The 13,307-nt window shown below is 37.3% G+C and overlaps 1 protein-coding gene across 1 annotated transcript in view; it reads left to right on the plus strand.

The window, feature by feature from the left end:
- The first annotated feature begins 11,379 nt into the window (after positions 1 to 11,379).
- smc1al (structural maintenance of chromosomes 1A, like) overlaps positions 11,380 to 13,307 on the plus strand; it is a 90,885-nt gene continuing 88,957 nt past the window's right edge. Inside the window, exons 1-2 of the mRNA XM_067371978.1 lie at positions 11,380 to 11,789; positions 13,013 to 13,201. Of these exons, the coding sequence (XP_067228079.1) occupies positions 11,681 to 11,789; positions 13,013 to 13,201 (298 nt within the window). The 5' untranslated portion in view covers positions 11,380 to 11,680. The remainder of the gene's footprint in view (positions 11,790 to 13,012; positions 13,202 to 13,307) is intronic.

Genomic DNA, 13,307 nt, shown 5'->3' on the forward strand with positions numbered 1-13,307 from the left:
TTTTGACACTATCGATCATAACATTCTTTTAAAAAGACTTGAAAACTATATTGGCATTAGTGGAATTGCTTTGGCATGGTTCAAATCATACTTATCTGACCGTTATCAGTCTGTGGTAGTTAATGAAGAGATGTCGTATCGATCACAGGTTAAATATGGGGTACCACAAGGCTCAGTATTAGGACCGTTGCTTTTCACTCTGTACATGCTGCCCTTAGGAGAGATAATTAGGAAGCATGGTGTTAGTTTTCTCTGCTACGCTGACGATACTCAGCTCTATATTTCCTCGCGCCCTGACGAAACCTACAAATTCACAAAACTAACAGAATGCATAGCTGACATTAAAAACTGGATGACAAGAAATTTCTTATTATTAAATTCAGAAAAAACTGATATCCTAATCTTTGGACCAAAAACTTCCTCACGAAAAAACCTTGAATACTCTCTAACACTTGACGGGGCTCCATTAAACCTTCGTCCTCAGTTAGGAACCTGGGTGTGCTCTTTGATACCAATCTTTCATTTGAAAGTCATGTTTCTAGTATCTGTAAAACCGCCTTCTTCCATCTAAAAAATATATCTAAATTACGACATATGCTCTCAATGACAAATGCGGAACAGTTGGTTCATGCATTCATGACCTCAAGACTAGATTATTGTAACGCTCTACTGGGTGGTTGTTCTGCTCGGCTTTTAAACAAACTACAGTTGGTCCGAAATGCGGCAGCTAGAGTTCTTACTAGAACCAGAAAGTATGACCATATTAGCCCAGTTCTGTCAACATTACATTGGCTCCCTATTAAACATCGTATAGATTTTAAAATCTTGCTACTTACTTATAAAGCTCTAAATGGTTTAGCTCCCCAGTACCTAAGTGAGCTCTTAATGCATTGTAGTCCTTCACGTTTATTGCGATCTCAGAATTTAGGCCAGTTGATAATACCCAGAATATCAAAATCAACTGAAGGCGGCAGATCCTTTTCCTATTTAGCACCTAAACTCTGGAACAATCTTCCTAGCATTGTTCGGGAAGCAGACACACTCTGTCAGTTTAAATCTGACTAAAAACACATCTCTTTGCTCTTGCATACACATAACACATTATCAATACATTAACATTTTTCAAATCCGTTAAAGGATTGTTACGCTGCAATAATTAGGTCGGCCGGAACTGAGAACATTTCCTATAACACTAGATATACCTGTACATCAGAATAAGAATGGCATCTACGCTAATATCTGTCTCTCTGCTTATCCTGAGGTTTGCCGGGTGCTGGATCCAGGCCGTATCCAGGTCAGATGGAGAACCTGCGTCTGGACCTGACTACAACGTAGCACAGGAGACAATGGGCCTAAAGATCCAATTCTGGCTGCATTTATAATTCAGATTTTTAATCCCCGTATCCGCTTACATATATTTATATATAATCTATTTTTAATCTCTATAATAAAAATGTATAATTCAGATTTTGATCTCCATATACATTTACATATATTATATATATCTTCCAAGGGGTTTTTTCCCTCCTAGGACTTTTTTCCCAGTGCTAGCACGCTGGGTTTTTCTCCTAGGGGGTTTTTTCCACCCCTGGAAGTCAGCCGACATTGGCTTAATGTAGCACCATCTTGTATATGTTACATATTACCACGCTTGTTTGTACAGTTTATTTTTAACCACTTCCCTTTTTTCTGTGCTTCTAATATGTAAAGCTGCTTTGAAACAATTACCAATTGTAAAAGCGCTATATAAATAAATTTGACTTTGACTATTAAGCCTTGTTTCAGTGAACTGGGTAAATAACCTTGTTGTATAGCTTCACTGAATACACTTAACAAAAAAGGTGACAATTCTTCTTGAAAATATTTATAAAATTCACTAATTAATCCATCATTTCCTGGTGACTTATTGTCTTTTAGTTTGTTAATACAGTGAAATACTTCATTTAAAGAAATCTCTTGGTCGCACAATTTACTAGAAGATTCACTTATCTTTTGAATGTCATTTTTAATAGTCTAAAAATTACTGTGGCTTACTCAATTTGTTATCACATGAATATAATTTCTCAAACTGGGCTGTATATTTTGATATTTCTTTAGAATTTTCTGTTAAATGTCCATTAATATTCAATTTGACCATAGATGTAAGTTCTACCTTCCTTTTTTCCATGCTAAAAAAATATTTTGTATTTTTTTCTCCTTCCTCTAACCATTTCTTTCTTGATCTTATGAAAGCACCCTTTGCTTCATATATTTTATCTAGCTCTAATTGCAGTTGTAGTAATTTTTTTGATCAATATTACAATTTCCAGAAAGGCTTATAATTTTTTGTATAATTTTTTCTTCATTCTCTCGTCTATGTTTTGCTATTTCTTTTCCTCTCCTTATGGCTAAAGTTCTGATGTTATATTTCATGAATTCCCAATTTGCACCAAAAGAGTTAGTTAGCTTTGCCTTCTTCCAGGATTCTGTGATAACCCTTTTTGCTTCTTTTCTAAACTGCACATCTGTCAATATGTTCTGGTTCATTTTCCAATAAGTAAATTTTTTTATATCTTTGGATTTAGTTGTATTTAACGAGAGAAAAATAGCTTTATGATCTGTAAGAACAGATGGTTCTATAGAAACCTCATTAACATAATTCATTAAATTCCTTGAAATTAACCAATAGTCTATACGTGACTGTTGAGAAAGATTTTTTTTTACACCATGTAAACTGAATTTTTTCTGGACACTTATGTCTCCATATATCAATCAAATCAAAAGTAGAACATAAATTATATAATTCTGGAAGAACAGACTTGTTACTTGGACGGGGTGGATAACAATCCTTTTCAGAATCCCATATTGTATTGAAATCCCCTCCAAGTACCAATTTTGCATTGCTATATCGTTCCACTGTTTTTTCAATTTGTTCTTCAAAATTCAAAAATAAATTTTTATTTTGTGTAGTAAAATTACTTGCATAGATATTCCCCAAAATAAACAATTCAGTATTCTTTTCAATTACCAATATTACCCATCGACCCAAATCGTGCATTTTAGTTTGAATTATTTTCCCCTTAAATGTACCTTTTAAGATCGCAACACCAGCTGCTCGATTACTCCCATATGACATCCATAAATCATCCCCCCATTGACTCTTCCAAAAACTATAATCTGACAAAGATGCATGTGTTTCCTGAATATAATAGAAGTCACATTTAAATTTCCTGCAAAACAAAAATACTGCTTTCCTTTTCAGCAAATCACGAATTCCCCTGACATTTAACGATAAAACTGACAAAGATACCAATGTGCTATATTAGCAACCTTAGGCTTAACAAATGTGAAACAAAACATGTTCCTAACATCTCAACAGTATAACTTCAACCCAAATTGACCTTAATAATACTTTACTTAAATCAAAACCTTCAAAAATACTGCACAACACCACATTATAGTGATATTTCAATTAACAAAGATCTATTCAGTCTGTAAATTGAGAAAAAACAAACAAACAAACAAACAAACAAACAAAAAAAAACATACTGTGTTCTAAATGTCATAACTCCAATAACGACCGCATTATCACCGACATGTCCGTATGCAGTTCCCGGTCAAGACATTCACGTATAACTTTACTCTTATTTAGTCTTTAAGGAGGTATTTCCTTTCCATCAACGAAGGCTCGTACGCCTACGAAGTAAGCCTTCTTTCCTACCTGCCGAGCAGCCTCCACCTTTGGCTACAGTTGTTTACGTATATCTTTGTCAATGTTCGTTAAGTCCCCGCCAAACCGTAGTTCCTTGGACTTTAGGTAGGTGCTGGTTTTCGCCGCTTTCCAAAGCAAGTCTCGTAAGGATCTGGATACAAACTGGATAATGATGGTTCTCCCTCTCGTGGCATTTCCATCAATTTTTCTTCCAAGCCGGTGTACGATATCTACATCTTGTTGTATTTTGCTGGTAAGCTCTGGAAGAACTGCACAACAAATATCCACGACCTGTGCCTTTACGTCTTCACCCGACTGCTCCGCCAGACCGTACAATCTCAAATTCCATCTCACTTGGGTAAAGTTGGTTTTATATTCGCACATTCGGACATCCGTATTCAATGGCCTTGTTAGTCACACTACATTGGACAGTGGACATTCACAAGTAAATATGCCATTAAAACAATACTTGCCTATTTTGATCGACTGTGAAAAATGTTGTAAGTTGACAATCGTTGGTTGTCAATATCATGTCACTGCTTAAAATTCGCAAACATTAATTTATTGCACATTTATTGGAAAGTCTGAATTTATCAGAAGTCCGAATGTGCGAATATAAAACCAACTTTACCCAAGTCCATCTCCTTTTGTACCGTTCTACCTCGTTAAGCCTAGAGTCGATCTCGGACATTTTCTTACCATGTACATCACTGACTTCATGGATCACTTTCATGTCCTTTTTCAATTGTTTCATGTCATCTTTGACATCTTTTACTTCGTTGAAGAGGAATTCCGTCGTTTTCTTTAAAGCTTCAATGCTAGGGTTGCCAACCGTTCCGTATAATACGGAATCGTCCCGTATTTGACACATAAAAGTCTTGTTCCGTATTGAACTGATACGGAACGCACTTTGTTCCGTATTTTTGAGAATCAATTCAGTGCAAATCAATGACAGACATTTTCACAGTTTTTTACTGTTAAAATCACAGTCATTTTTTGCAGTGTGCGGCAGATAGGCCTACTAATTTCTCCCCTGTTTGTCTATGATCAGCGTAGCGCTTTTACCATCTTGGAACATCATCAGAGAATGCCCTTTTAATTGGTCGTTTCAGTCATTGTGAGTCACGTATCGTAGCAACGATGACGACAAGTGACAACAGCGGGAAATGTAAAAATGACTACCTCCGAGCCGCCGGCGAAAAAGAAAAGAGCACAAAAATATAGAACTGAATGGGAAAATGACTACCCGTGGCTGGAATGCCTGAGGGACAATGAATACAAGGCCAATTGTACCATATGCCGTCGCGTTTTTTCTGTTTGTCACGGCGGAGTGTGTGATATTAAGCAGCACGCATCAAGCGATAATCACAAGAGGAGCGAGAGGCTGCGGGTACAGGAGGGAGCGATATCAAGGTTCCTTGTCCGTCAGACGACTCCAGAGGCTGATATGGTAGGCTATGTAATCATGTGGATTTTTAAAACTCAAATATAGTTGATAAGAAAGTGATTATATTAAAAGAGATAGTATAGGTTTAGCCTAACATTCCATATACATCTCCCCTGTGTTCCCCCTTGTTGTGTTCCTGTCTCCCACTCCCTCATAATATGTCAATCATTTCTGATGGGTTTCTTAATAAGGTATCTGGAGGAGGGAAATAATTATGGATTTAGATAGCTCAAGGTTTAAAAAAGGGTGGGGTCTTTGAAGGGGGTTCAAAGATTAGCAAAGTTTATTCAAATGACACTTGAAATTTGTTTTTGACACTTTAAAATGCTATATTTCAATATAGGCTATCTATTTTTTTTCTATATGGCTTAGGCTAATACTTAGGTAGGCCTAACCTAAAATAGGCCTATGTATAAACCACACACACACACACACACACACACACACACACACACACACACACAGAGAGACAGACTTTTACAGACATTCAGTCCAACAGTCCAACCACCAAATAGTTTATATAACTAAGCCTACTCAAAGCATAGGCTTACAAATAGTGAAATTGTATATCTCTTTCTTTAGGTCACTGCTGCTGAGCTAGCACATGTATATCATACAGTGAACCACAATTTGAGCTACAACAGTTCTGACTGTGGGCTTAAGCTCTGTCACCGAACACTGAGCGATTCTAATATTGTCAAGAAGATGTCCTGTGGGAGAACAAAAGCAGAGGCACTAGTCACAGAAGTCCTTGCCCCAAAGGCAGTACAGGAGGTGATCAACAAATTAAAAAGTGCTGAGAATCCACGTCCATTCTCTATTCAAACTGATGCATCTAACAAGGGCAATCGCAAGATGTTTCCCTTGGCTGTACAGTTTTTCACTGCAGAGAGCGGGGTCATGAACAAGTTGATAGATTTTGTTGAAAATCCAGATGAATCTGCTGAGGGAATAGTCACTACAATTCGGAGCTCTCTTGGAAACCTGGGCCTGACTTTGGATCATGTGTCTGCATTCAGTGCAGACAATTCAAATGTCAATTATGGAATCCACAATTCAGTATTCTCAAAATTAAAAACTTCAAACAGTGATCTCCTCAGAGGCAACTGCCATGCGCATATTGTCCATAACACCATAAAGTATGCCCTGGATCAGCTCTCAGTCGACATAGAAAATGTAGTTCTGAAGGTCTACAGTTTCTTTTCCATCTCTGCAAAAAGGAGAGAGTCTCTGAAGGAGTTTTGTGCCTTTTGTGATGTCGAGTTCCATGAAGTCATGCGCCATGTGGTGACCAGATGGCTGTCACTCAACCCTGCAATCAGTCGCCTGCTCCAGAACTGGACTGCTCTCAAGTCCTGTTTCATTAGCATGGGTGTTGACTGTCCAAGGCACCTGCAAACATTGCTGAAATTAACAAGCAATGCTGCTGGCGTTGAGGACGACGAGCCTGATCTTGTGGAGGTGTATCTCCTCTTTTGTAACAACATCCTGACCCTCTTTGAAGAAGTGGTCAAAAAGCTGGAGAGGAATGACACCACATCAGCTGACCTCTATGCCATCATGCACTCTTTTCTGACAAAACTATCTCAGAGAAGAGATGATGGGTTTTATGGCTACCTAACTAAACAAAAGCTTCAGCGTCTTTCTCCATCTGATGCTGATGTTGCCAGACAGGAGTTTACAGCCTTCTTAAACACTGCCATTACGTACATACAAAAATGGTTCAATTTTTCAGAAGACAACTGGCTTTTCCATCTACAGCCCCTCTCTCTGACATCTGGGAGGATCTCTTATGATGGCATGGAGAAGATCATTGAGCAGCTTCACCTGGTTAGCACGCAAAACATCTCCATGGATATGCTTTATGATGAGTGTGTTACTGCCAACAACATTCTAAAGCATCTCACAGAGCATGATGACTGGGTGTCCAAGGGAACAGCAGAGAAGTGGATGGCAGTTCTACAGGCAGCTGATCTCCCAAACATCCTTGCTGTGGTGTCCTTTGTCCTCAGCATCCCATCTTCCACTGGGTATGTGGAGAGGGTGTTCTCGGCAATGAAAAATAAATGGTCAGATGTACGAAACAAATGTTCAGTTGGACTAATAAAAAGTGAGCTGATCATCACTCTGAATTATGAGATGTCTTGTACAGAGTTCTACAGTGCAGCTCTACAGGACAAACAACTACTCGCTGCTGCAAGAAATCAAAAAAAGTACACATGGAAAAAATAGCTGCACAATGTACTTATTCTGGAGGTTTATTTGTTTCTGTGAGATTTTCCATGTGCATACATACAGGCGTAGTATTGCTTGAATGCAGTATTTGAGTGCAATATTTTATATTTTCTTTATTAGCTGTTTTTTATGTATTATTGTTTTGCACTGGAAAGAAAGTTAACTATAATGGAAGTATAATTATATAAAGATATTTGCACTACACTTCCTTAAAATGTTGTATAATTAAATTAAAAATATTACTTTTTGCACTGGAAAGAAGATTCTAGAAGTCTAATTCTATTGAATAAGTTTGCACAAGGCTACAGAAAACTGTTGTGTTTATTTTTCTTCAAATGCAGTCTAAGCCGTTGAGTTTTGAATGTTATATGTTCTATTTATTTAAGTTAAAAATAAAACGTATTATAAACTTAACAAATCCATGGTTGATTGTTGGAAAAATGATCATGATAGCCTTTATAATTCACATCTATGTGGTTCAGTCTTGTATATTGATTAGGCCTGCTTTTCTATTCTATATATATATATATATATAGATATATATATTTATATTTATATATATATAGATTTATTTATTTAAGTTAAAAATAAAACGTATTATAAACTTAACAAATCCATGGTTGATTGTTGGAAAAATGATCATGATAGCCTTTATAATTCACATCTATGTGGTTCAGTCTTGTATATTGATTAGGCCTGCTTTTCTATTCTATATATATATATATATATATATATAGGCCTAATAAGTTGTATTATAATATTCTATAATGTATGAAATATATTATATCACCCCCCCCCCCCAATCCCGTTCCTTATTTCCATTTCAGAAAGTTGGCAACCCTAATGCTCACCGTATTTACCCTTAGGAGCTCCTCTAATCCGTTGACTCTTTCATTTATGCATCGCATAATGTTTTCTTGGATTTCAGACAGGGACGGTTCATCCCTACTTTTCTTCGGATTAGGGGTGCAGGGAGTTGAATCCGGTAAAGGAACTATGGCGCCGCCGGCGCCTTGTATGGGAAGCCAAACACACCAAAAGTGGTACGAGGCAGCGGGGTGTTACAAAGCTCGCACCGCGCTGACATGTCATCTGCGCGGATCAATGGACCGAGCCGCGCGACCGAGGCTGCATTCCAGCTCGGTTTTTAAATGCCCTTCCCTCGCTAACTTCCCTCGGTCTCGTTGACTCGGATGTACGTCATTGCTTACGTTGCACGAGTGCCCACTTCTGGCGGAACCTTTGCAATGGGCTGAACTGGAACGTCCTAAGCCCTTGATCACTTGGAATCCACTATGGAGCTGATTTATTATTTATTTTTTCCCCTTACAAATTTGTTTAATACAGCATTCTATATGTATAGATGTGTGTTTTAAATGTTTAAAACAATAATTAATATATCATAGAATTGTTTGTGGTGGAGTAAATTAAACGTGATATGCGCTGACGTCATAATCGTGTTGCATTGTGGGTTATGGATCTGCCTGAAGTGTACATGTGAAGTAGACTCGCTCCCTCGGTTAAAATCGAGGGAGCGAGGGTCTGTCCATGTAAACTTCCCTCGCCCACTTCACGAAGTGGAACGCACTTCAAAATGGCGGCAGGGATTCCCCCGAGGGGAAGTGTGTAGGGAAGTTCGCGAGTGCGTGTCTAAAACTGGAGTGGAACGCAGCCCGACTCGTCAGCGCAGCGCGGACGAGTTTTCTAGCGCCACCCAATGGGCAGCGCGGCGCGAGCTAATCTCATCCAATAGTATCCAGCTGCAGACCCGCAGCACCACAGTTTCAGAACCGCAGTTTCATGATGTCTACAGTATTTAACAACAATACTTTTAAATAAAGTCATTTTTCTGTTCATATCGGCCTAACATGCATAAGATATCATGATGTACAAAGAGCAAAATTTTAAAACAGCCTATATGCTTAATGTCAATGAATGGATACAAACACAGTCGTGTACAGGCTGCTGCGAGAATAGGCTACAACTACGCCGTTTTTATTTTTAAATTATTTTCTCCACGTTTTAAATAGGCTAATACAATGACACAGAGTTTGAGAATATTTATTTATTATTATTTTTATTAATTCAAACATATTAATACATGTGTAACATTTGACTGTATATTTGATCGTATTATTTCCTTCATGTTCAAATTGTTACACATAATACTTAGGCCTACATTATGTAACGTAGGCTATTTAATGTCAAATAAAAATAACCATTTAAAAAAAAGCCTTGAACAAGTAAAACGTGTGTTGAAAACAAATAGGATATAAAACATTTCTAAAATAATAGGATTAAAACATATTTAAACTGCTGATAATAAAATAAAAACAAGCAAAAAACAAATAATCATCTTAAAACACTTAAAGATTATAAGCCCATATCATGGCATTTCTGCAGAAAACCGTCTTTTCATCCCTGAAAACAAAATGAATAAGTTTTATTAATATTTATTTAATATTAACACGATACATATCTTTGACAAATGCAAAAAAAAATCTTTAATGATAAAATGTAAATGATTCAATAGCCTAGCAGACACTTAGTAATACAAATACTTAGTAATATAAATATATAAATATAAATTCGCTCACCACATCATGACAGAAATATCATACACTCACCATATACACCTTCTGATGTCTCATTGGCTTAAATGCATGTTTCACTTGTTCAAGGATTTGGAATGATTAAATACATGTAGGCTTATATTTTGACATTAAATGCCCTTAAATGCCTCTGTGTCTTTATACTATTTGTCAGAAGTTCACAACATGAACATAAGGAAATAACATCACATACAGTCAAGGGAGACATTTTACTATATGGTTACACATTTATTAATATATTTTCAAAATTATTTGGTTAAAAGTATATTTGTTCACAGTTTATACAAATTAGTTCATGCCTTAAAACATAGTTTTGCAAAACATTGCATTATCGATTAACTTGGTAATTAAAACTCCTCTTTGTACATCATGATATCTTATGCATGTTAGGCCTATATGAACAGAAAAATGACTATTTAAAAGTATTGTTGTTAAATACTGTAGACATCATGAAACTGCGGTTCTGAAACTGTGGTGCTGCGGATCTGCAGCTGGATACTATTGGATGAGATTAACTCGCGCCGCGCTGCCCATTGGGTGGCGCTAGAAAACTCGTCCGTGCTGCGCTGACGAGTCAGTCGCGTGGCTCGGTCCATTGATCCGCGCAGATGACATGTCAGCGCGGCGCGAGCTTTGTAACACCCCGCTGCCTCGTACCACTTTTGGTGTGTTTGGCTTCCCATAGCCTACTCTCGGCTGAACTTCAGGCGAGGCTAGGCGCATCTCAAACAAGCCCTGTCCCGACGAAGTCTCAATTCCCGCTCTGCTTCATTATAAAATTCAAATGGTCTCTCTCGACAGACACACGGACAACAGGTCGCCTACTAGACAGCGCTGAGAAATCCAGAGACGGAGAGAGAGAGAAAGAGCGCGGGTTTGAATTTGCCGCAGCAAATATGAATTAACTGCGGGAGAGACGGCTACATTTATAAAGTGTTTGTGTGTGTCTCTACAGTTACAAATAAAGCCACAATAAGCTCATGGAGCTAGCTTGTCAATCATTATTTTGATGGATGACGCAGCGAAAACTCTGACCAATAAGAGGACAGTTGTACTCGCATGTGACTTGCCTGAATGCATTTTGGTACGCTTTGAAATGTTGCCATGTGAAAGCGAACCGAACCAAGAAGAAAATGCAACATTGTAACAAATTTAGTCCCTGTTTCGGAACAAAACAAGCGATCCATAGGTGTGAAAACACCCTATCTCTTGTTTTACGAAAATCTCCCACTCGATTTGAGCAAATCAGGTAAAGAGGTTGAAAAACACCTATTCCCGTGTGACAACACCCCAAAATCGGGAAACGCCCCTTTTTGTTCCGCAGAGACCGGTTGGCCACAGCGTCTGATGCAGTACTAAATTCTCGCGATATCCTTCATGTTTGGAGTTTTGGCATCTCGCGATATGTGGCGTGTTTATGGAACAGCTATCGCGCGCGCTGCAGCGAGATTCAATGGCCGCTTGTTTTAGTTACGTTATTACGAATATTACAATTAACGTTATATATTAGTTTAATTTGTTTTGTTCCGCTTTGAAATTGCAGGTTATTTTAGAGATATATTTGTCTGTCGTTGAATTTATTTGATGTGCTCTGAGTTGATGTTAGCCTGCTTTCTTTTTTCGTGCTAACAGTCGGCGCTCTGAACGGCTTCACATTTTTTTTATTATCAAACTCGTTGGAACAAGTAATTCGTCATGGGCTATCTAAAGTTAATAGAGATTGAAAACTTTAAGTCTTACAAAGGCAGACAGATAATCGGCCCTTTCCACAAGTTTACAGCGATTATTGGGCCGAATGGATCGGGTAAGTGTGTTCGCTCATAATAACACTTAAGTATAATCGCACGTTTCGACATATTAAACTTGGGTAAAGTTGGTTTTATATTCGCACATTCGGACATCCGTATTCCATAGCCTTGTTAGTCACACTACATTGGACATTCAGTGGACATTCACAAGTAAATATGCCATTAAAACAATACTTGCCTATTTTGATCGACTGTGAAAAATGTTGTAAGTTGACAATCGTTGGTTGGTTGGACATACATGCATTGTACATGTAGTATGAAAGCATTTTTAAGGGTGTTTACATTTAGGTGTACTGTACAAGAAATAACTCGGACCTCTTTCAGTACCAATAAATTGAACGGTTAAAAAAATCTTGACTTATCATAAGCCATATTTACTGTTTTTGAGCCATCAAATATGACTTTATTATTATGATTTTATTGCAATTATTATCAGTGTTTCATGCAGGATTTTGTGAGACTATGGTAGGTGAACCTCAGACCCTTTAGGGGGGAACGGTTAAATGCTCCTTCATAAGAATTTTGTACATGTTAAAGTTAAATGCATCAATGTCCACTTTGAGAGCAAAAGTAAGAGTTACAACCCCTATTTCATTTACTAAATTGAACAGAATAAATAAATTCTTTGCATTAGCTGCTTTTCCACTGTTGGGCCAACAGCCTGAGATAAGTTTGAGACTTTCCAAAAAGGACTCTTTGAGACTCCAAAATGACACCAAGGAATCCATATAATTTAAAACTACTTTGCACACCAAAGCACATATAATAAACATTCCAGAACATAGTTTTCAATTGTATTTTTTAACATTTTCATAATTCAGTGTATATAATCAGTGCAACAGCAAAAAGTGAGAATGTTGCATTTGTATAGAAGCTTGTTTTCCCTTATTTCTTATTTTTTTTTATGTTTTCCCCAACTTATTCTGTTTTTGTTTTTTCTTAACAATGCCATTTTGACACATTGCGACTTATATTAAGGTGAGACTTTTTTGGTAAGTGATGTACTGACAGGGTTCCCTGTTTACAACTTTGAGAGATTTTTTTTCTTAAGAAAAACTGATGTGTACTGTACCTGATATCCAAATGAATAAATATCAGATCAAGATTAGAATCGAATGAAAAGGATGTGATTCTGAATCAGATCTAGTTAATATTTTTTTTGTGCTGTATTTATTCTGTCTTTTTTTATATTTATCTAACGAAAGCTTTTTATAATCAGGCAAATCCAATCTTATGGATGCTATCAGCTTTGTTCTGGCAGAGAAGACCAGTAACTTGCGTGTGAAAACATTGAAGGATTTGATTCATGGAGCTCCAGTGGGTAAACCTGCGGCTAACCGAGCATTTGTGACCATGGTGTACCAGCAGGACAGTGGACAGGAGCTTTCATTCTCCAGAATCATCATAGGTACTTCACACACTTTAAAGAAGAACAAATAAGCAAATTAGCAATAGCACAAACAAATATAACTGAACAAAGTTGAGGTACAGAATTTGAATTCTAAATAATAATA

The sequence above is a fragment of the Chanodichthys erythropterus genome, chromosome 20 (assembly GCF_024489055.1).
Source record: "Chanodichthys erythropterus isolate Z2021 chromosome 20, ASM2448905v1, whole genome shotgun sequence".
NCBI classification, from domain to species: Eukaryota; Metazoa; Chordata; class Actinopteri; order Cypriniformes; family Xenocyprididae; genus Chanodichthys; species Chanodichthys erythropterus.